This window comes from Coregonus lavaretus (genome assembly GCF_964263955.1).
Source record: "Coregonus lavaretus genome assembly, contig: HAP1_SCAFFOLD_2593, whole genome shotgun sequence".
NCBI classification, from domain to species: domain Eukaryota; kingdom Metazoa; phylum Chordata; class Actinopteri; order Salmoniformes; family Salmonidae; genus Coregonus; species Coregonus lavaretus.
In genome coordinates, this window is record NW_028161699.1 from 35847 (window position 1) to 59762 (window position 23916).

The 23916-nt window shown below is 44.9% G+C and overlaps 1 protein-coding gene across 1 annotated transcript in view; it reads left to right on the top strand.

Annotated features, from left to right (window-relative positions):
- Positions 1–23916, top strand: part of LOC311120208 (filamin-B-like) — a gene marked incomplete at its 3' end in the record, with an annotated part of 67163 nt that overhangs the window by 25852 nt on the left and 17395 nt on the right. Inside the window, exons 9-23 of the mRNA XM_084194824.1 lie at positions 2859–2995; positions 3260–3453; positions 4868–4981; positions 5076–5219; positions 9243–9366; positions 10014–10174; positions 10513–10773; positions 13518–13635; positions 13881–14149; positions 16546–16824; positions 17881–18021; positions 18386–18566; positions 19735–19908; positions 20042–20204; positions 21619–21779. Coding sequence (XP_084050950.1) covers positions 2859–2995; positions 3260–3453; positions 4868–4981; positions 5076–5219; positions 9243–9366; positions 10014–10174; positions 10513–10773; positions 13518–13635; positions 13881–14149; positions 16546–16824; positions 17881–18021; positions 18386–18566; positions 19735–19908; positions 20042–20204; positions 21619–21779 — 2621 coding nt within the window. The remainder of the gene's footprint in view (positions 1–2858; positions 2996–3259; positions 3454–4867; positions 4982–5075; positions 5220–9242; positions 9367–10013; positions 10175–10512; positions 10774–13517; positions 13636–13880; positions 14150–16545; positions 16825–17880; positions 18022–18385; positions 18567–19734; positions 19909–20041; positions 20205–21618; positions 21780–23916) is intronic.

Sequence of the window (23916 nt, forward strand, 5' to 3'; positions counted from 1 at the left end):
GTGTGAGAGTGAGAGCTGGTTTCAGCATTAGGAAATGTAGTCATTTTTATGCCACACTGACAGACGGAAACCTGCTTACGTTTTACAGTAATGATATTCTGTAACTGTGAAAATAATTTAACTAGCTGTCACAGCTCGCTGTGAGGGGAGTTAACCTCTGTTAACATTTTATTAAGCATTAAGGCATTTTCCGTATCTTCATCAGGGTTTACTACAATGGGGGCTGGATTTACGCGTCTTAAAACGCTCTTGGGAGAGAGGGCTCTGGTAATGCTAATACTCAGCCTGGAAGATGGGGTTAAGAAAGTGGCCTGCTAGTGCTAGGCCTTAGAAGGACAACTGGAATTACCCCCATGCTGTTACCATGGTGTTACTAAGCACTGAACAGGCTCCCAGCTGACCTCATGTGCTCTCAGGACCAGGTTGAAATGTCTCCTTTAATGGAAAGATTCACCCATTGTTTTTTAAATGTTATATCGTTTCTGGGCATCTCTGAGAGATGTTTTATCGATTCCCGGGGTTATTTAATGTTTTCATGAGCTCTTGATCAGAAACTCGGGCAGAAATACAGCCAGTATACAAATACAGCCAGTATGATGCAAAATGCATTCGAAAGTTCTACATCTTGAAAACTTCATTTGCGGACTCGCAAAACATTTTTGGGACTGTATCAACAGTGGACTAGTGAAACAAATACCAGAAGATAGTTTTTGAGTGAAATGTTCCTTTTAACGGCCCAAACCACAGGCCCTTTAAAGCCATGTTCTGGAATGGTCTGTTCGGTTACGGTAATACCATGCCTGGAAGGCTGATTAGCTGGTATTACCTCCCAGACAGACGGACGGGGGGGGGGGGGGGTCTGACTGTGCAATGGTCTTACTTAGCATTGAACAGGCGCTCAGGTGACATCATGCTACGGAGCCCTCAGCTCCCAGCTCCACTGACCTTAATGGCTCTCTACCCCTCCCAGCTTCACTGACCTTAATGGCTCTCTACCCCTCCCACTAACCACAGACCTTTTTAAAGGCCATGTTATGAAAACAATCAGCTCCTGTTTCCCCTGCAGAAAGGCACCACGTCACTTTACACAGTAGCGCTGGTAAGGCAAAGGGGCATAAAGCAAATGGCAATTACAGGGAAAAAAGGATTTGATCCCCTGCTGATTTTGTACGTTTGCCCACTGACAAAAACATGATCAGTCTATAATTTTAATGGTAGGTTTATTTGAACAGTGAGAGACAGAATAACAACAACAAAAATCCAGAAAAACGCATGTCAAAAATGTTATAAATTGATTTGCATTTTAAAGAGGGAAATAAGTATTTGACCCCTCTGCAAAACATGACCTAGTACTTGGTGGCAAAACCCTTGTTGGCAATCACAGAGGTCAGACGTTTCTTGTAGTTGGCCACCAGGTTTGCACAAATCTCAGGAGGGATTTTGTTCCACTCCTCTTTGCAGATCTTCTCCAGGTCATTAAGGTTTCGAGGCTGACGTTTGGAAACTCGAACCTTCAGCTCCCTCCACAAATGTTCTATGGGATTAAGGACCAGGACCTTAATGTGCTTCTTCTTGAGCCACTCCTTTGTTGCCTTGGCTGTGTGTTTTGGGTCATTGTCATGCTGGAATACCCATCCACGACCCATTTTCAATGCCCTGGCTGAGGGAAGGAGGTTCTCACCCAAGATTTGATGGTACATGGCCCCGTCCATCGTCCCTTTGATGCGGTGAAGTTGTCCTGTCCCCTTAGCAGAAAAACACCCCCAAAGCATAATGTTTCCACCTCCATGTTTGACGGTGGGGATGGTGTTCTTGGGGTCATAGGCAGAATTCCTCCTCCTCCAAACACAGCAACTTGAGTTGATGCCAAAGAGCTCGATTTTGGTCTCATCTGACCACAACACTTTCACCCAGTTCTCCTCTGAATCATTCAGATATTCATTGGCAAACTTCAGACGGGCCTGTATATGTGTTTCTTGAGCAGGGGGACCTTGCGGGCACTGCAGGATTTCAGTCCTTCACGGCGTAGTGTGTTACCAATTGTTTTCTTGGTGACTATGGTCCCAGCTGCCTTGAGATCATTGACAAGATCCTCCCGTGTAGTTCTGGGCTGATTCCTCACCGTTCTCATGATCATTGCAACTCCACGAGGTGAGATCTTGCATGGAGCCCCAGGCCGAGGGAGATTGACAGTACTTTTGTGTTTCTTCCATTTGCGAATAATCGCACCAACTGCTGTCACCTTCTCACCAAGCTGCTTGGCGATGGTCTTGTAGCCCATTCCAGCCTTGTGTAGATCTACAATCTTGTCCCTGACATCCTTGGAGAGCTCTTTGGTCTTGGCCATGGTGGAGAGTTTGGAATCTGATTGATTGATTGCTTCTGTGGACAGGTGTCTTTTATACAGGTAACAAGCTGAGATTAGGAGCACTCGCTTTAAGAGTGTGCTCCTAATCTCAGCTCGTTACCTGTATAAAAGACACCTGGGAGCCAGAAATCTTTCTGATTGAGAGGGGGTCAAATACTTATTTCCCTCATTAAAATGCAAATCAATTTATAACATTTTTGACATGTTATTCGGTCTCTCACTGTTCAAATAAACCTACCATTAAAATTATAGAATGATCATTTCTTTGTCAGTGGGCAAACGTACAAAATCAGCAGGGGATCAAATACTTTTTTTCCCCTCACTGTAGATACTACAGAAATTATTATGGGTTTCAACGTCTGCTCTGCAGAGCATAATGGCCCAGCATCCCATCAGGATTTGATCCAACAGACCAATCTCTGTGGGGAAATATTCCCCCCCCCCCAACTCTTTGGAACATATGTGTAACGATCCTGTGTCTCTGTCCCAGTCCGTTTGAGGTGGGGGTGGGTCCGGAGGCGGGCCCCCAGAAGATCAGGGCCTGGGGGCCAGGTCTGGAGGGAGGCATGGTGGGGAAATCGGCTGACTTTGTGGCGGAATCCATCGGCACTGACGTCGGAGTTCTAGGTGAGGTTCTGAATGACTGTTCAAGATATTGGTTTTGAGTGAAGGTTGTGTATGCTTATGCTTTTGGGCTGTAGGCCTAATGCAAATGCATGGAAATTGGTTGATTTTTAAAACTCATAAAGAAAGATGTTGTGTATCCCCTCAATGCTTGCTGCTGCTCCCAACAAAATATATTTTAACAAAGCTTTCAGTGATACACATGCAACGTTCAGACCAACATGCTTTGTTATAGAGCTAATAGCTATTCCACCCTCCCTCTACCAGGCTTTGCCATCGAGGGCCCGTCCCAGGCCAAGATCGAGTGTGAGGACCAGAATGATGGTTCATGTGATGTGAAGTACTGGCCGTCGGAGGCAGGGGAGTACGCTGTCCACGTGATGTGTGACGACGAGGATATAGAGGACAGTCCCTTCATGGCCTACGTCGTCCCTGACAACCAGGACAGCAACCCCAGCTTGGTGAGTGATGTCACGCTTCCTGTTTCCTGTCTCCGTAGTGAGACCAGTAGTGAGACATCAAAGAGGACCTAGTACTGAGCCCTTGGGGACACAAGTAGTGAGACATTAAAGAGGACCTAGTACTGAGCCCTGCGGGACACCAGTAGTGAGACATTAAAGAGAACCTAGTACTGTGCCCTGGGGGACACCAGTAGTGAGACATTAAAGAGGACCTAGTACTGAGTCCTGGGGGACACCAGTAGTGAGACATTAAAGAGGACCTAGTACTGAGCCCTGGGGGACACCAGTAGTGAGACATTAAAGAGAACCTAGTACTGAGCCCTTGGGGACACCAGTAGTGAGACATTAAAGAGGACCTAGTACTGAGCCCTGGGGGACACCAGTAGTGAGACATTAAAGAGGACCTAGTACTGAGTCCTGGGGGACACCAGTAGTGAGACATTAAAGAGGACCTAGTACTGAGCCCTGGGGGACACCAGTAGTGAGACATTAAAGAGGACCTAGTACTGAGTCCTGGGGGACACCAGTAGTGAGACATTAAAGAGGACCTAGTACTGAGCCCTGGGGGACACCAGTAGTGAGACATTAAAGAGGACCTAGTACTGAGCCCTGGGAGACACCAGTAGTGAGACATTAAAGAGGACCTAGTACTGAGCCCTGGGGGACACCAGTAGTGAGACATTAAAGAGGACCTAGTACTGAGCCCTGGGGGACACCAGTAGTGAGACATTAAAGAGGACCTAGTACTGAGCCCTGGGGGACACCAGTAGTGAGACATTAAAGAGGACCTAGTACTGAGCCCTGGGGGACACAAGTAGTGAGACATTAAAGAGGACCTAGTACTGAGCCCTGGGGGACACCAGTAGTGAGACATTAAAGAGGACCTAGTACTGAGCCCTTGGGGACACCAGTAGTGAGACATTAAAGAGGACCTAGTACTGAGCCCTGGGGGACACCAGTAGTGAGACATTAAAGAGGACCTAGTACTGAGCCCTGGGGGACACCAGTAGTGAGACATTAAAGAGGACCTAGTACTGAGCCCTGGGGGACACCAGTAGTGAGACATTAAAGAGGACCTAGTACTGAGCCCTGGGGGACACCAGTAGTGAGACATTAAAGAGGACCTAGTACTGAGCCCTGGGGGACACCAGTAGTGAGACATTAAAGAGGACCTAGTACTGAGCCCTGGGGGACACCAGTAGTGAGACATTAAAGAGGACCTAGTACTGAGCCCTGGGGGACACCAGTAGTGAGACATTAAAGAGGACCTAGTACTGAGCCCTGGGGGACACCAGTAGTGAGACATTAAAGAGGACCTAGTACTGAGCCCTGGGGGACACCAGTAGTGTTACTGTTAGTAGCTGCTGCTACAGTAGTGCATCTGTGAAGGTGTGATGTTGTAATTATGTTTCAGGTGAAGGCCTACGGTCCAGGCCTGGAGAAGAGTGGCTGTGTCATCAACAAACCGGCAGAATTCACCGTCAACGCTAAGGATGCTGGGACGGGCCCCCTAAAGATCTCTGCCCAGGTAAGACAACCCCACACACACACACACACACACACACACACACACACACACACACACACAGGCTAGTGGTAACTATGTTGTCTCTAACCCACAGAGTGCAGAGGGAGGTCCCCTGGACGTGAAGGTGAAGAAGACTGGAGACGGTGTCTACGTCTGTTCCTACACCCCCATTACCGCGGTCAAACACACAGTGGCCATCACCTGGGCAGGAGTCAGTGTGCCCAACAGTCCTTTCAGGGTAAGACCACCGCAGTACAACGTCCCTGACCAAAACGTAACCACTCTGAAGGGTAATAATAACCTTAAACTAACACTAAGACAACCGCTGTCTGGTGTACCAAGGGGGGAGGAGGACTGTTACGTACCCACAACCACCCAGGAGAATACTAGTTACCGTAAACGTACCCCAACCGCTATGGACTGTAATCTAACCATGACCACCTTGGAGAGTACTGAAGCTAATCTGACCAATGTCACTCAGGGGAACACTACTTACCGTAAACCTAACACTACTTACCGTAAACCTAACACTACTTACCGTAAACCTAAGAGGCCTCTCATTCTGATAACCACATACACTGAGGAACGCTGTACCGTCTTTGGCCAGTAACACCACAGAGATGTAAAGCCTCTGAGTAATATTGGGTGCGTTTGGTGAAGGAGGATCAACATTGGTCAATGTTAACTGTTTATTTAGAATAATCTTTTTTTTTTTCAGGGACATTTCTTCAGGGAAATTTTCTTACAATGATCAAACACGATTACTTGATTTATCTATGTTTCTATACTTTTACACTACAATATATTATGTGATTTATTATTAATGTTACTAAACATGTTTTCTATTTCTGTGTAACTATTTAATCAAATTAACATAAGCGCGTGCTAATGTCTTAACAAGCATTCACCAATGTATTTTGTGTTTTAGTCACCTGATTTCTTTCACCTCACTTATACATGTCTGTTGCCACATCAACGTCCATGTCTGTTGCCACGTCAACGTCCATGTCTGTTGCCACATCAACGTCCATGTCTGTCGCCTAGTTTAATATGTCTTTCTATCCACTGAGACATTTTACAAAAGCAATGTTGATTTCCTCATTCAGAAAAATGTTATTATGTAAATCTTTCAGTCAGTATATCTAGTAGTCTCAGCATGACTCAATCTGTCTGACTCAATCTGCTGTCAGTCTGTCTGACTCAATCTGCTGTCAATCTGTCTGACTCAATCTGAAGCTACTGTGCACTTAAACCGGGTCAACTACATTTCTGAAAGACATCTTCATTTGAAAGACATTTCTATGCTCTGCTACTAATACCAAAAGTGTATATGACATTGTTAGGAAAGGACAGCAGCATGTATTATAACTACTGTTACACATTACTGTTCATTCATTTCACTATTTCAAACATATTAGCATTTCATTCCACTTCAACTACTGTCCATTCATACCAAATAAATTCAGACTGATCTTTTTAAAACTTGTTTGTGTTTATTAGGTTGATATCCTGTTTTCATCATATATCATCCAACCTGCCAGGGTTTACAACACACAGCCTCCATATTACAAATCACACTTTCCATCTGCTGTTTAGTTCCCATCTGCTATTTAGTTTCCATTTAGTTTCCATCTGCTGTTTAGTTTCCATCTGCTGTTTAGTTTCCATTTAGTTTCCATCTACTGACTGCGCTTGTAACGCCAAGGTAGTGGGTTCGATCCCCGGGACCACCCATACACAAAAAATGTATGCACGCATGACTGTAAGTCCCTTTGGATAAAAGCGTCTGCTAAATGGCATATTATTATTATTATTATTATTATTATTATATTCCAGTGAAGTTGGCAATGGGGGTTGGGCGATTTTTTACGATTGCGTCGTTGATCGATGATGTTTTGACAGCCATCGTCGACGGTGACCACATCGTGATGTCACAAACGATGGATTAGCATTTTTTTTTACTTGACTGTACTGCTGCAGTCTGCAATGCTAAACAGCACAGCGCCGCGAGGACGTGCCAAATGGCCTCCTCCCTATTGGCCGTAGCCTAAATGTTCAATACATATGATGGTAGACTATTAACATAATGCAAGAGAACAAGGTAGATTCTAGACAGACCGGAGAGCACCAGAGCTAGAGGTCAGATGGGGCTTATTTGATCTTTCCTTCTCCTCTCCAGTGCTAGAGGATCATGGGCCTTTTGCAGCGGACACCTTTTCCTTTTTCTCTGAAAGTTGTGAATAGCCTGAATAAAAAAACTTAGTAATAATGAGAGAGAACAAACTATTGCAAGATACTGGTAGACTAATCGGATAGGACGTTTAAACAGACTTACACATTGTGGATTTACTGTATATAACAGTCAACAACAATCAGATAAAATAAATGATTATTTAGCCCATGACATTCTTTCTAACACTTGAATGAACATTGGAATAGGCCTGTTGTCCTCAGGCTATGCCTTTTACCTATCGAACTGTAAAAATCTGAAATATACAATCAGATAAAACAAATTATTATTTATTAGTCTTAAACGAATGAACATTGGCTTAGGCTAAAAACGAATAGAAAATAAATTAGTGCAACAACAACAAAACAAAAAAAACAGTGCAGATAAGTATTTTTAAGGTTTAACAGAATATTTGAGCCTATCCTGTAGGCCATCGCTTTAGAATAAGATGCATTTGGATTTGAATTTAGGCTACATTTTTAAAAATACAATAATTTAAAAAAAGTACAATGAGGAACCGTTTCGTTGTTGTTTTACCGTGTCTCAGGCCTACCTCAATGTTTCTGGCAAAGAACAGCAGCATGTTCACCCTTTTCTGCCCCAGAGTAGCGAACTTTTCTGCCCCAGAGTAGCGAACTTTTCTGCCCCAGAGTAGCAAACTTTTCTGCCCCAGAGTAGCGAACTTTTCTGCCCCAGAGTAGCGAACTTTTCTGCCTCAGAGTAGCGAACTTTTCTGCCCCAGAGTAGCGAACTTTTCTGCCCCAGAGTAGCGAACTTTTCTGCCCCAGAGTAGCGAACTTTTCTGCCCCAGAGTAGCGAACTTTTCTGCCTCAGAGTAGCGAACTTTTCTGCCCCAGAGTAGCGAACTTTTCTGCCTCAGAGTAGCGAACTTTTCTGCCCCAGAGTAGCGAACTTTTCTGCCACAGAGTAGCGAACTTTTCTGCCCCAGAGTAGCGAACTTTTCTGCCTCAGAGTAGCGAACTTTTCTGCCCCAGAGTAGCGAACTTTTCTGCCCCAGAGTAGCGAACTTTTCTGCCCCAGAGTAGCGAACTCAGCAGGATGATGAATATGATGGCGACGGTTTGTAGTCAGTCCATCCTTTTCTCTGATAATCTTGTCTGGTCTGCTGGCTCACCTTCATCATTCGGCCTGAAACCGAAGAACTGCCAAACAGGCGAAGACGTGCTTTTCTTTGCCACTAAGAAAAGCACGTTGTTGTTTTTCCTCCAGATTTAGCTAAGGCCGGTTATACTATAGTTACTAAGTGAAATCCCGTCACTTTTTTTTTTTTTTAAGAGTCTGAAACTGTCGGAAAGTAAATGATTACGGTAGAATAAAACAATAGTCTATAATATATATTAGTTTTGGAAAGGTAGGCTAATATAAATGATATCTGAGTAATTTTATGGACAAGAGAAACAAAGGCCTACATATTTGAAAATCATTCTGCAGTCTAGACTAGATAAAAAATAACTAGGGCCTAACACTTTGTTTTGAACAGTGATTTAATGAGATTGTTTGTGGCTTTTGTATCAATTTAAATCATAAAGAATGACATTATGCCGTAAATCAGAGTTCTGGTATAACCAATGTGTTCTTCATATTACTTTCTTTCCTCCAATTGACCCCCTCCGTGCGCAACGCGTGTAGCCTAACTGAAATCTGGACACAGATTTTAGGTAGATGATACAATCGTATATAAACGATTTTCGGACGATGTGTCATTCAAGACGTCGCCCAACCCTTGTTGGCAATTGTATTTAACATTGTTTTGTTGTAGTATGCAGGCTGTAAACTTCACCTGTTCCTGTTTCCTAGACGGTCCTAAACATTATTGTCACTGTCAGTTCTCTTCAACTAAAACTGTTGTTTTTGTTATTTTTAACTGTTGTTTTGTGCTCTCCAACCAGTGTGTGTGTGTGTGTGTGTGTGTGTATGCATGTTCAGTGTCTTTCAGAGGGGTTGGGATAAAGCAGAATGGGAATTTCTATTGGACCTTATAAAGAATAAACTGATGTTTGTCTTGTGCAGGTGAATGTTGGGAAGGGCAGCCATCCTCACAAGGTCAAGGTGTTCGGTCCAGGAGTAGAGAGGACGGGACTGAAGGCCAATGAACCCACACACTTCACTGTGGACTGCACAGAGGCAGGGGAAGGTAACACACACACACACACACACACACACACACACACACACACACACACAGGTACACACACACAGGAACACACACACAGGAACACACACACAGGAACACACACACAGGAACACACACAGGAACACACACACACACACACACACACACACACACACACACACACACACACAGGACCACACAGGACCATGTAGCTGAGGCTACCCACCAACACCAGATACAAATCATGAAAGAAAAACCTCAATATAGATATGAACTGAACAAGAATGATACATGTCGTTTTAATGCATTGTTTTCTCTTCATTCAACCCACCCTTTAAGAGTGTGCTCCTAATCTCAGCTCGTTACCTGTATAAAAGACACCTGGGAGCCAGAAATCTTTCTGATTTGAGAGGGGGTCAAATACTTATTTCCCTAATTTAAAATGCAAATCAATTTATAACATTTTTGACATGTGTTTTTCTGGATTTTGTTGTTGTTATTCTGTCTCTCACTGTTCAAATAAACCTACCATTAAAATTATAGACTGATCATTTCTTTGTCAGTGGGCAAGCGTACAAAATCAGCAGGGGATCAAATACTTTTTTCCCTCACTGTATGTATGTGTGTATATATATATATATATATATATATCTCTCTGTGTGTTCCAGGGGACGTGAGTGTGGGGATCAAGTGTGATGCCAATGTAATCAGTGATAAGGAGGAGGACGTTGACTTTGACATCATCCCTAATGCCAACGACACCATCACTGTGAAATACATCCCTCCTGGAGCAGGACGACTCACCATCAAGGTCCTCTTCACTGACCAGGTGGGTGACTGATGGACACAGACAGGCAGGCGGACGGACGGACGGACGGACGGACGGACGGACAGTCAGTCAGTCAGTCATGCTTAGTTCCCATTTGGCTTTTTAGGGCAGCACTCTTAGGACCCAGATTGAGACTAGTCCTGGACTAAAGCGGATTGGAGATTCTAGGCTTAATGTGGTTCTAGGAAACCGGCCCTTAATAATGTGGAGCACAAAAGGCCATTCACTTATCTTTGGTGTTTTGAATTGTGATGTGTTTTCCGTATGTAAAATGTGTCTAAGTAAATGATTTAATCCTGCGTGAATGCGATTTGTTAATACAGTTTTTCTATTTGTAGGAGATCCCCGTCAGCCCATTCAGGGTCAAAGTGGAACCTTCCCATGATGCCTCCAAGGTCAAGGCCGAGGGTCCAGGAGTGGCTCCTTTAGGAGTGGAGTGTGGCAAGCCGACCCATTTCACAGTGCACACTAAAGGAGCAGGGAAGGCCCCCGTGGACGTCCAGTTCACTGGGACCGGCAAGGGAGACGCCGTCCAAGACTTTGACATCATCGACAACTACGACTACTCGCACACCGTCAAGTATACTCCAATACAACAGGTAATTACGATTACTCACACACCGTCAAGTATACTCCAATACAACAGGTAATTATGACTACTCACATACCGTCAAGTATGCTCCAATACAACAGGTAACTATGACTACTCACACACCGTCAAGTATACTCCAATACAACAGGTAATTATGACTACTCACACACCGTCAAGTATGCTCCAATACAACAGGTAATTATGACTACTCACACACCGTCAAGTATACTCCAATACAACAGGTAACTATGACTACTCACACACCGTCAAGTATACTCCAATACAACAGGTAATTATGACTACTCACACACCGTCAAGTATGCTCCAATACAACAGGTAATTATGACTACTCACACACCGTCAAGTATGCTCCAATACAACAGGTAATTATGACTGCTCACACACCGTCAAGTATACTCCAATACAACAGGTAATTATGACTACTCACACACCGTCAAGTATGCTCCAATACAACAGGTAATTATGACTACTCACACACCGTCAAGTATACTCCAATACAACAGGTAATTACGACTACTCACACACCGTCAAGTATACTCCAATACAACAGGTAATTATGACTACTCACACACCGTCAAGTATGCTCCAATACAACAGGTAATTATGACTACTCACACACCGTCAAGTATACTCCAATACAACAGGTAATTATGACTACTCACACACCGTCAAGTATGCTCCAATACAACAGGTAATTATGACTACTCACACACCGTCAAGTATGCTCCAATACAACAGGTAATTATGACTACTCACACACCGTCAAGTATACTCCAATACAACAGGTAATTATGACTACTCACACACCGTCAAGTATGCTCCAATACAACAGGTAATTATGACTACTCACACACCGTCAAGTATACTCCAATACAACAGGTAATTACGACTACTCACACACCGTCAAGTATACTCCAATACAACAGGTAATTATGACTACTCACACACCGTCAAGTATGCTCCAATACAACAGGTAATTATGACTACTCACACACCGTCAAGTATACTCCAATACAACAGGTAATTATGACTACTCACACACCGTCAAGTATGCTCCAATACAACAGGTAATTATGACTACTCACACACCGTCAAGTATGCTCCAATGCAAAAGGTGAGTCAAGGCACCAGACATGGGTTCAAATACTATTTAAAATCTTTCATATACTTTGAGAGTTTGCTCTAGCCTGTCTGGTTTTCCAGATTGCAGTTTTGAGAGTGTTCTGTTGGTCAATTAAGCCAGGCAAGCGCAAACAAGTACATATAAAGTATTTTAAATGATTTCAAATAGTATTTGAACCATCTCTCTGTCAACCTTATTGTGCATGTTAAAATGGCCGTCCCTTATTTAGTGGTTCTTCCTGCCAGATAATAGAGCTCCACAGCGGAGGTGTCATAATACCCATAAAACCTAGCTGTCAAACAAGGAAATGGTTCCAATCGTTTTTCCACCATTCATTTTTCCCATTGGAGAACACTTAAAATAAGGGCTGTTTCGTGTAGGCTTACCCTGGCGTGACGTTTTGATAACCATGTAAATCTCTCTGGCTAAGGTGACTTTAATCAATATATTCGGCTCTATTTACTCTGTTTTGAAAATGCTAATTAGCATCAAAGTAGACATCTTGCAAAACTACAAATCCCTGCAAGCTCCTGCACATCATCTCTAGCAATTTTAAACTTGCACAAGACAGTTCACAGAATTGTCCATTTAAAGAAATGTAGCCAATTTATTCATTACTACAGTTGGATAACATTAGATCGTTAATCCAGATATTCTTACCTTTGCCTCGATTCGGCAGTCTCTTCCAGATCATCATGGTATTTGTAGTTCTTTATGATAGCCACATTAGCAGATAATTAGCATTTCATTTTTTGCGGGTAAATACAGGCGAATATATTGATAAAAGTCACCTTGTCCTAGAGAGATTTACATGGTTATCAAAATGTCACGCCAGGGTAAGCCTTCATGAAACACATCCCTTATTTTAAGTGTTTCTAAAATCCCCTAAGGGAAAAATGAATTGTGGAAAAACGATTGGAACCATTTCCCAGTTTGACCGCTAGGTTTTATGGGTATAATGGCTCATACTGTGGTACTCTATGGTTTCCTGTCTAGGGACAGGTCTCTTTTTACAAGATGTTCTTAATCTGTTGATCACCAGTATAGGTAAAGGATCAATAAACATCTTTCTCTTTCCCTCTTTCTTTTTCCCTTTCTCTCATCTCTCTCTCGCTTCGTGTGTGTGTCTCTCTGTGTGTGTGTCTCTCTCTGTGTGTGTGTCTCTCTGTGTGTGTGTCTCTCTGTGTGTGTGTCTCTCTGTGTCTCTGTGTGTCTCTCTGTGTCTCTGTGTGTGTGTGTCTCTGTGTGTGTGTGTCTCTGTGTGTGTGTCTCTCTGTCTGTGTGTGTCTCTCTGTCTGTGTGTGTCTCTCTGTCTGTGTGTGTCTCTCTGTCTGTGTGTGTCTCTCTGTCTGTGTGTGTCTCTCTGTCTGTGTGTGTCTCTCTGTCTGTGTGTGTCTCTCTGTCTGTGTGTGTCTCTCTGTCTGTGTGTGTCTCTCTGTCTGTGTGTGTGTGTCTCTCTGTGTGTGTGTGTGTGTCTCTCTGTGTGTGTGTGTGTCTCTGTCTGTGTGTGTCTCTCTGTCTGTGTGTGTCTCTCTGTCTGTGTGTGTGTCTCTCTCTGTCTCTCTGTGTGTGTGTCTCTCTCTGTCTCTCTGTGTGTGTGTCTCTAGGGAGAGATGGTAATCATCGTAACGTTCGGCGGAGATGTGATTCCCAAGAGTCCCTTTGCTGTGGGAGTGGCTGCTCCGTTGGACCTCAGCAAGGTCCAGGTCAACAACCTGGATGGCAGTAAGTAGCGTTACCTCTTACTAGCAGTACCGTAGCTTCCTCCTTTATCAGTTGAAAGCTTCCCAGCATGCCTCTCTGGCGCTATGATGGTTTGCCCCGCCATTTCACTAAAAGTTATTTCATTAACCCCTTCCCTTCCAGAAGTGGAGGTGGAAAATTGTGCCTTCATATGATTGCTATAGTGCATTGCTCTTTAGGACTGGTCTTTAGAAAGGCTATGTGCTGAAACCTTGTTTTTTCTCCAGGAGTGGAGGTGGGGCAGGACCAGGAGTTTGTGGTGGGCACCAAGGGGGCAGGAGGCCAGGGTAAACTGGAGGTGAGGATCAGCAGCCCTAGCGGTAAGCTTGTCCCTTGTGTGTTGGAGGCTCAGCCTGGGAAGAGACCAGAGAACAGCAGGGTGAAATACATCCCCAAGGAGGAAGGCCTCTATGCTGTGGAGGTGATCTACGATGGACAACCTATCCCGGGCAGCCCCTTCCCTGTGGAGGCCACACTGCCTCCAGACCCCAGCAAGGTACAGGCATGCGCTCAGATGTACAATGTAATAACCTTTTTAGTTTCATGATAGATATTTTCATTGTTGATTGATCCCCAATCTAATGGATTTCATGATAGATTATTTTCATGATTGATTTGTATTTTGTATGTATTATGAATCCCCAGCTGCTGCCAAGGCGGCAGCTACTCTTCCTGCGGTCTAGCAAAAATTAAGGCAGTAATATACATTATAATAAACATTTCAAACATTGAAGTGTGTGCCCTCAGGACGCTACTCTACTACAACACACAACACAGGTGTGTGTGTGTGTGTGTGTGTGTGTGTGTTTGTACCTGTGTGTGTGTCTCTTCACAGTCCCCGCTGTTCCATAAGGTGTATTTTTATCTGTTTAAAAAAAAAAAATCTGATTCTACTGCTTGCATCAGTTACCTGATGTGGAATAGAGTTCCATGTAGTCATGGCTCTATGTAGTACTGTGCGCCTCCCATAGTCTGTTCTGGACTTGGGGACTGTGAAGAGACCTCTGGTGGCATGTCTTGTGGGATGTGCATGGGTGTCTGAGCTATAATAAAATAATAATAATAATATGCCATTTAGCAGACGCTTTTATCCAAAGCGACTTACTGTCATGCGTGCATACATTTTTGTGTATGGGTGGTCCCGGGGATCGAACCCACTACCTTGGCGTTACAAGCGCCGTGCTCTACCAGCTGAGCTACAGAGGACCACAATTGTTGATTGAGCTGTGTGCTAGTAGTTTAAACAGACAGCTCGGTGCATTCATTATGTCAATACCTCTGTCCTCTACTTTGAGCCATGAGAGATTGACCTATATATTATTAATTTTAGCTCTACGTGTACATTTAAGGGCCAGCCGTGCTGCCCTGTTCTGGGCCAGTTGTAATTCTCCCAAGTCCCTCTTTGTGGCACCTGACCACATGACTGAACAGTAGTCCAGGTGCGACAAAACTAGGGCCTGTAGGACCTGCCTTGTTGATAGTGTTGTTAAGAAGGTAGAGCAGCGCTTTATTATGGACAGACTTCTCCCCATTTTAGCTACTGTTGAATCAACATGTTTTGACCATGACAGTTTACAATCCAGGGTTATTCCAAGCAGTTTAGTCACCTCATCTTGCTCAATTTCCACATTATTTATTACAATATTTAGTTGAGGTTTAGGGTTTAGTGAATGATTTGTCCCAAATACAATGCTTTTAGTTTTGGAAATATTTAGGACTAACTTATTCCTTGCTACCCATTCTGAAACTAACTGCAGCTCTTTGTTAAGTGTTGCTGTCTGTAGTAGCTGACGTGTATAGTGTTGAGTCATCCGCATACATAGACACACTGGCTTTACTCAGAGCCAGTGGCATGTCATTAGTAAAGATGGAAAAAAGTAAGGGGCCTAGACAGCTGTCCTGGGGAATTCCTGATTCTACCTGGATTATGTTGGAGAGGCTTCCATTAAAGAACACCCTCTGTGTTCCGTTAGACAGGTAACTCTTTATCCACATTATAGCAGGGGGTGTAAAGCCATAACACATACGTTTTTCCAGCAGCAGACTATGATCGACAAGCATTTCGCTACACCCGCAATAACATCTGCTAAACACGTGTATGTGACAAATACAATTTGATTTGATTTGATAATGTCAAAAGCCGCACTGAAGTCTAACAAAACAGCCCCCAGAATCTTTGTATCATCAATTTCTCTCAGCCAATCAGCAGTCATTTGTGTAAGTGCTGTGCTTGTTGAATGACCTTCCCTATAAGCGTGCTGAAAGTCTGTTGTCAATTTGGTTACTGTAAAATAGCATTGTATCTGGTCAAAGACCATTTTTCCCAAAGGTTTACTAAGGGTTGGTAACAGGCTGATTGGTCGGCTATTGGAGCCAGTAAAGGGGGCTTTACTATTCTTGGGTAGCGGAATGACTTTTGCTTCCCTCCAGGCCTGAGGGCACACACTTTTCTAGTAGGCTTAGATTGAAGATGTGGCTAATAGGAGTGGCAATATAGTCCGCTATCATCCTCAGTAATTTTCCATCCAGCTTATCAGACCCAGGTAGCTTGTCATTGTTGATAGACAACAATACTTTTTTCACCTCTTCCACCCTCACTTTTCAGAATTCAAAATTACAACGCTTGTCTTTCATAAATTGGTCAGTTATACTTGGATGTGTAGGTTCTACAGCGAGTGATTTATCCCCAATCTAATTGATTATTTCATGATAGATTATTTCCATGGTTGATTGATCCACAATCTAATGTATTATTTCATAATTTGTTCTTGTGGCCTATATTTTAAAAAGCATTTTTTGCTTCTGTTCAGTGGCAGTCCGGACACTGTAACTGGCTGTTTGTACTGACTGTTTTATAACTGACAGTGGCAATTTGTCTGTCCCTCCCTCCAGGTGAAGGCGTTTGGTCCAGGTCTGAAGGGAGGTCTGGTGGGTAACCCTGCTGAGTTCACCATCGACACTAAGGGAGCAGGGACCGGCGGTCTGGGCCTGACTGTGGAAGGGCCCACCGAAGCCAAGATCGAGTGCTCTGATAACGGGGACGGGACGTGCAGCGTGTCCTACCTGCCCACTGAGCCAGGAGAGTACCTGGTTAACATCCTGTTTGAGGAGACCCATATCCCAGGGTCCCCCTTCCACGCTGACGTCCACTACCCCTTTGATCCCACCAAGGTAGGGCTACACGCCCAGATGCATGCACACTGGTTTTATTTATATCAGTCAAAAGTTTGGACACACCTACTCATTCAAGGGTTACAGAAGATAGATTATTTGAGCTGTTCTTTCCATAATATGGACGTGGTCTTTTACCAAATAGGGCTAAGAGAAACTACTGTCCATCGTTACTTTAAGACACGAAGGTCAGTCAATACGGAACATTTCAAGAATATAAACGTTTCTTAAAGTGCAGTCGCAAAAACCATCAAACGCTATGATGAAACTGGCTCTCATGAGGACCGCCACAGGAATGGAAGACCCAGAGTTACCTCTGCTGCAGAGGATAAGTTAATTAGAGTTACCAGCCTCAGAAATTGCAGCCGAAATAAATGCTTCACAGAGTTCAAGTAACAGACACATCTCAACATCAACTGTTCAGGGGAGACTGTGTGAATCAGGCCTTCATGGTCGAATTGCTGCAAAGAAACCACTACTAAAGGACACCAATAATAAGAAAAGACTTGCTTGGGCCAAGAAACACGAGCAATGGACATTATACCGGTGGAAATCTGTCCTTTGGTCTGATGAGTCCAAATTTGCGGTTTTTGGTTCCAACCGCCGTGTCTTTGTGAGACGCAGAGTAGGTGAACGGATGATCTCTGCATGTGTGATGGTGTGGGGGTGCGTTGCTGGTGACACTGTCAGTGATTTATTTACAATCCCCCTGACCTCAACCCAATTGAGATGGTTTGGGATGAGTCGGACCGCAGAGGGAAGGAAAAGCAGCCAACAAGTGCTCAGCATATTTTGATGTCTTCACTATTATTCTACAATTGTCCTTGAAGCCTGATAGTGACAACTATCTAACACTATCTAACACTTTAGTGTTATACTGGTTTTCACTTTATTCTTGCTAGTACTGTTACTATCTTCATGATAGATGTTTTGGAAGATTGGTTTTACTTTTAATGAATGGAAGTCAAAATATGACTGCTGAAGTTGAAAGGTCACTGTGGACGAGGGCATCTGCTAAATGACTAAATACCTCAACTGTTAACCTCTTTCCTTCAGGTGGTGGCGTCTGGCTCGGGGCTGAAGAGGGCCAAGGTGGGAGAGACCAGTGTGGTGAACGTGGATTGTTCCAGGGCTGGACCGGGTCAACTCACCCTGGACGCTGCATCCGACTCTGGCAACAATAAGGCTAAGACAGAGGTGTGTACCATGGGGTCGAATGGAGGTGATTTTTGGAGGGTCCTTGAAACGGTCTCTGATGAGAGAGTGGAAATCTCGGGGATCTGATAACAAATTTGAATTTTATAAAAACATATATTGCTTATCTGTTCATATGACTGTAGGAACCCTACTTACTCTCTACGTCAGGGTTGTGGGTTCGATTCCCACGGGGGGGTATGAAAAAAATAATAATGTATGCACTCACTAACTGTAAATCGCTCTGGATAAGAGCGTCTGCTAAATGACTAAAATGTAAATGTGCTAACAAGTGTGGTTACAGGTACAAATTCCCTTCGGGCGATGAAAGGTTTTCAATAATTGATTGATTCATTGGTTCGTTCAGGTGATCGACAACAAAGATGGCACCTACACAGTGACCTACGTACCCCTGACCGCTGGGATGTACACCCTGCTACTGAAGTACGGGGGCACGGCGACGCCCGGGTTCCCTGCCAAGGTGATGGTAGACCCTGCTGTAGACACATCCAGAGTCCAGGTGTTTGGTCCCGGAGTGGAGGGACGAGGTAAGAGTTTATTTCGGAATACTCTGTTGCTCTGCGTTTTTCCGTTCGTTTGGCTTGCTCTTTGGGGTCTATGCCGGGTTTCTGTAAAGCACTTTGTGACGACTGTTGACGTAGAAAGGGCTTTATAAAATACATTTTGATTGATTTGCAGTGGCACTGTAAACCGAGAACCAAACTCCTGAAACGTAAATGTATTGTAGCATGCCACTTATCTCCTCACTCTGTCACTCTTTAACCTGGTTATCAGTAGGATAGGTTCAACTTTATTGTACCTGTGGGGACAAGTACCTATACTAACTGAACGTGACTCATCTTTATTCTGATTGACCACAACTGCTGTTTGTTTGCCCGGTTACCATGACACCAGGAGCCCTTTGTGTAGTGTTAACTTTGCTTTGTCAAGAAGAAATGGGAGCGTTCCAGAAGCACTCAGCTTCTCAATAACCCTGTAGCAGTTTCAGTGAAGTCTAAAACCATTACCTCACCTCGGAGCAGCATCACGTCACTGCTGCCTCAGTGAAAAATAACTATTAGAGTTCAAAGGGGCAGTCGGTTGGAGGGTGGTGGTGATGATGGCACGTTTACAGAGCCATGAACGGAAATGTCTTCTCCCCGTCTCAACCCCCACACAAATACACACACATGTTGAGAGGCACTGGGTCAGCCACAGAGCAGCACCCCTGGCTGGAGAGCCACAGAGCAGCACCCCTGGCTGGAGAGCCACAGAGCAGCACCCCTGGCTGGAGAGCCACAGAGCAGCACCCCTGGCTGGAGAGCCACAGAGCAGCACCCCTGGCTGGAGAGCCACAGAGCAGCACCCCTGGCTGGAGAGCCACAGAGCAGCACCCCTGGCTGGAGAGCCACAGAGCAGCACCCCTGGCTGGAGAGCCACAGAGCAGCACCCCTGGCTGGAGAGCCACAGAGCAGCACCCCTGGCTGGAGAGCCACAGAGCAGCACCCCTGGCTGGAGAGCCACAGAGCAGCACCCCTGGCTGGAGAGCCACAGAGCAGCACCCCTGGCTGGAGAGCCACAGAGCAGCACCCCTGGCTGGAGAACAGTTTTAGGGAGGAATAGAAAGTCAACGAAGCTCAACAACATGATACTTTGGGATGAGTCGACAAAATTTAACAATTGATAATTCTATTACATGTTTTCTCTACTCTACAGCGTTGTTCCGGGAGGCCACTACGGATTTCACGGTAGACGCCAGGTCTCTGACTAAGAAGGGAGGTGACCACATCAAAGCCCAGGTCAGAAATCCCTCTGGCGCCCTGACTGACTGTGTCGTCACTGACAAGGCAGACGGGACCTACGGCGTTGAGTACACACCCTTCGAAAACGGTAAAAACAAACAGCTGCTGTTAAGCTCTCTGTGACGACTGCTGAGGTAAAAAGGGTATTATGAATAGATGTATGTGGTTGGTATGTCCAAATGATTGATTCATTGACATGTTGACGTCTCTCTGTTCTCTAGGCGTCCATGCTGTGGAGGTGCTGTACGATGAGTCTCCGGTCCCGAAGAGTCCCTTCCAGGTGGGGGTGGAGGAAGGCTGTGATCCCACCAGGGTCCTGGCTAAGGGCCCCGGGCTCCAGGAAGCCCTCACAGAGGCCCCCAACAACTTCTCCATCATCACCAGGTAGATGCACACCTGTATGTTCGTGTGTCGTGTCTTAGGGAGGAAATGGTGGCGTTCATATATCCTCTCTTTCAAACCTTTCCTCCGGTTTGGTGCCTAATGAACCCAGGTCTGAGGGGAAATGTTCCTTTAGCGTTAGTACAGTAGTTTGCTTCGACCCCGTCTCAAATCGGATTTTATTTGTCACATGCTTCGTAAATAACAGGTGTATACTAACATTGAAATGCTTACTTACTTTCCAGTCAATGCAGAGATGTTTTATTTTTTGAAATAGTAGAAATAAGACGAGGAATAAATACACAAGTAACGATAACATGCCCATGTACACGGGATCGATGTGCAGGGTACGAGGTAATTGAGGTAGATACGTGTATATATATATGTGTGTGTGTGTGTGTATATATGTGTGTATGTAGGGGTAAAGTTACTAGGCAACAGGATTGTGAAAAGTGTTGGTGCAGAAAGGGTCAAGGCAGATATTCTGGGTAGCTATTTAACTAACTATTCAGCGGTCTTATAGCTTGGGGGTAGAAGCTGGTTCAATGTGTTGTTGGTTCCAGACTTGATGCATCGGTACCGCTTGCCGTGCGGTGGCAGAGAGAACAGTCTGACTTGGGTGGCTGGAGTCTTTGACAATTTTTAGGGCCTTCCTCTGACACCGCCTGGTATAGAGGTCCTGGATGGCAGGGAGCTAGGCCCCAGTGATGTACTGGGCCGTACACACTACCCTCTGTAGCACCTTGTGGTTGGATGCCAAGCAGTTGCCATACCAAGCGGTGATGCAGCTAGTCAAGATGCTCTCAATGGTGCAGCTGTAGAACTGTCTGAGGATTTGAGGGCCCATGCCGAATCTTTTCAGTCTCCTGAGGGGGAAGAGGCGTTGTCGTGCCCTCTTCACAACTGTGTTGGTGTGGGTGGACCATGATAGATCCTTAGTGATGTGGACACCATGATAGATCCTTAGTGATGTGGACACCATGATAGATCCTTAGTGATGTGGACACCATGATAGATCCTTAGTGATGTGGACACCATGATAGATCCTTAGTGATGTGGACACCATGATAGATCCTTAGTGATGTGGACACCATGATAGATCCTTAGTGATGTGGACACCATGATAGATCCTTAGTGATGTGGACACCATGATAGATCCTTAGTGATGTGGACACCATGATAGATCCGTAGTGATGTGGACACCATGATAGATCCTTAGTGATGTGGACACCATGATAGATCCGTAGTGATGTGGACACCGAATAACTGGAAGCTCTTGTCTTGCTTCACAACATTCCTGTGGATGGGGGCGTGCTCGGCCCTCCGTTTCCTGTAGTCCACAATCAACTCCTTTTGTTGTAGTAGTAGTATTTGTATTTATTATGTATCCCCGTTTCTGACATGTTTGTTTTTTCAGAGGGGCAGGTATCGGAGGTCTGGGCATCACAGTAGAAGGCCCGTCAGAGTCCAAGATGTCCTGTAAAGACAATAAAGATGGCAGCTGTAACGTAGAGTACATCCCATTCGTCCCAGGCCTGTACGACGTTAACATCACATATGGAGGAAAACACATCCCAGGTAACTATAATCTAATATAATCTACTACAGAGTTTTCCCAAACTCTGTCATGGCTGCCCCCCCCCCGACCGACCCCGACCTCGACCTCCTCCCCGGGTGAACCTTTTGGTTTTTGCCCTAGCACTGCACAGCTGAATCAAATAATCAAAGTTTGATGATGAGTTGGTTATTTGAATCAGCTGTGCAGTTTGAGGCCATGTGGCGGAGAGTGATGCAGGCGCTGGAGATGGGGGGTGAGCAGGTGGGTCTGGGCAGGAGGGATGTGGTTGATGGAGATGGGGGTGGGGTGGGTCTGGGCAGGGTGACGTCGTTGTGTGTTTTGTATGCTGTCGTTTGTATGTGTATGTTTTGTGTTGTTTCAAAAAAAAAATATTACCCCAAAATAGAATCAGCTGTGTAGTGCTAGGGCAAAAAACTAAACGTGCCCTCCCTCCCTCCCTCCCCTCTCACCCTCCCCTCTCACCCCTCCCTCTCACCCTCCCCCCCCTCTCACCCCCCCCCCCCCCTCTCACCCTCCCCTCTCACCCTCCCCCCCTCCCCTCTCACCCTCCCCTCTCACCCCTCCCTCCCTCCCTCCCTCCCCTCTCACCCCTCCCTCCCTCCCTCCCTCCCTCCCTCCCTCCCTCCCTCCCTCCCTCTCTCCCTCCCTCCCTCTCTCCCTCCCTCCCTCTCCCTCTCTCCCGCCCTCCCTCCCTCTCCCTCTCTCCCTCCCTCCCTCCGCTGAGACTGACCAGAGGGGACACAGTCGTCCCACTGATGGCGATGCACAAATTCATGTTGTTCCTATGACCAGAGGAAGTGAAATATTTCTTGATATTAAAATATACGTGACGAGCTGCTAATAATAGAAGTGCAGGCCTATCGATACACTTGGCTGCTAATTCAGTGCAGTTGCACTGTTAGTCGGGACAAGCGCATATCTATTTTTGTTTAAAAAACAGTGTTGACAGTGCTGATAAAAAATGTGAACATACAGCTCTTTGCTATATTCGTTGACAGTTTCTCTCTGGTCATGGTTTTAAAAGTGATGAAATCTCTCGTAGGCTAGTATCAAACTTTGCTGTGGGGTTGTGGAAGCTGTACTAGGCGCTGTGATTTGAGCCATCCGATTGGCCAGTACATGTAGGTGCGCTTGATTTAGCACAGCTCTCCTGGTCTGCCAGGTAGGCAGAGTTAGTCCCTTCAGACACATAGAATGGTTTAAAATGAGAACACTCTGCTTACCCGGCGCCAGGGTTTCTGAATCAAGTGCACCTTCTGCCAGACGTGTTTGGTGATCTACTAGTAATGCCTTTATCGATGGCTTTTCTACAGACGTGTTTGGTGATCTACTAGTAATGCCTTTATCGATGGCTTTTCTACAGACGTGTTTGGTGATCTACTAGTAATGCCTTTATCGATGGCTTTTCTACAGACGTGTTTGGTGATCTACTAGTAATGCCTTTATCGATGGCTTTTCTACAGACGTGTTTGGTGATCTACTAGGGATGCCTTTATCGATGGCTTTTCTACAGACGTGTTTGGTGATCTACTAGTAATGCCTTTATCGATGGCTTTTCTACAGACGTGTTTGGTGATCTACTAGTAATGACTTTATCGATGGCTTTTCTACAGACGTGTTTGGTGATCTACTAGTAATGCCTTTATCGATGGCTTTTCTACAGACGTGTTTGGTGATCTACTAGGGATGCCTTTATCGATGGCTTTTCTACAGACGTGTTTGGTGATCTACTAGGGATGCGATCGTCCGGTTGGTGACCACTGGGTTAGAGGGAGTTTCCATATACCAGTCATTTATTTTCAAATGCATGAAGGGAAGTGAACAACAAACAAAAAAAAACTTTAGGAGAAAGGAGATATTACTGGGAAGGACTCGGAGTATTTAAGCAACAGCACACCATATGTTTCTGTAACAATACTGAATAAAAAGTGAATTCTCTCATTTAATACACCAGGTTATTTACATGGAATGTAAACGATGCTTACTGTTTTTATAGATATTATCGTGGAGGGCTAAACTTGTTTCAAAGACTGCTGTTCTTGTTCTTAGTGTTGTCTGTATGTTGCAGCATGAAATAGATGATTCATCTCCGGATATGGTAACTATTGATTTCTGCGTTCTGAATGTTATAGGCAG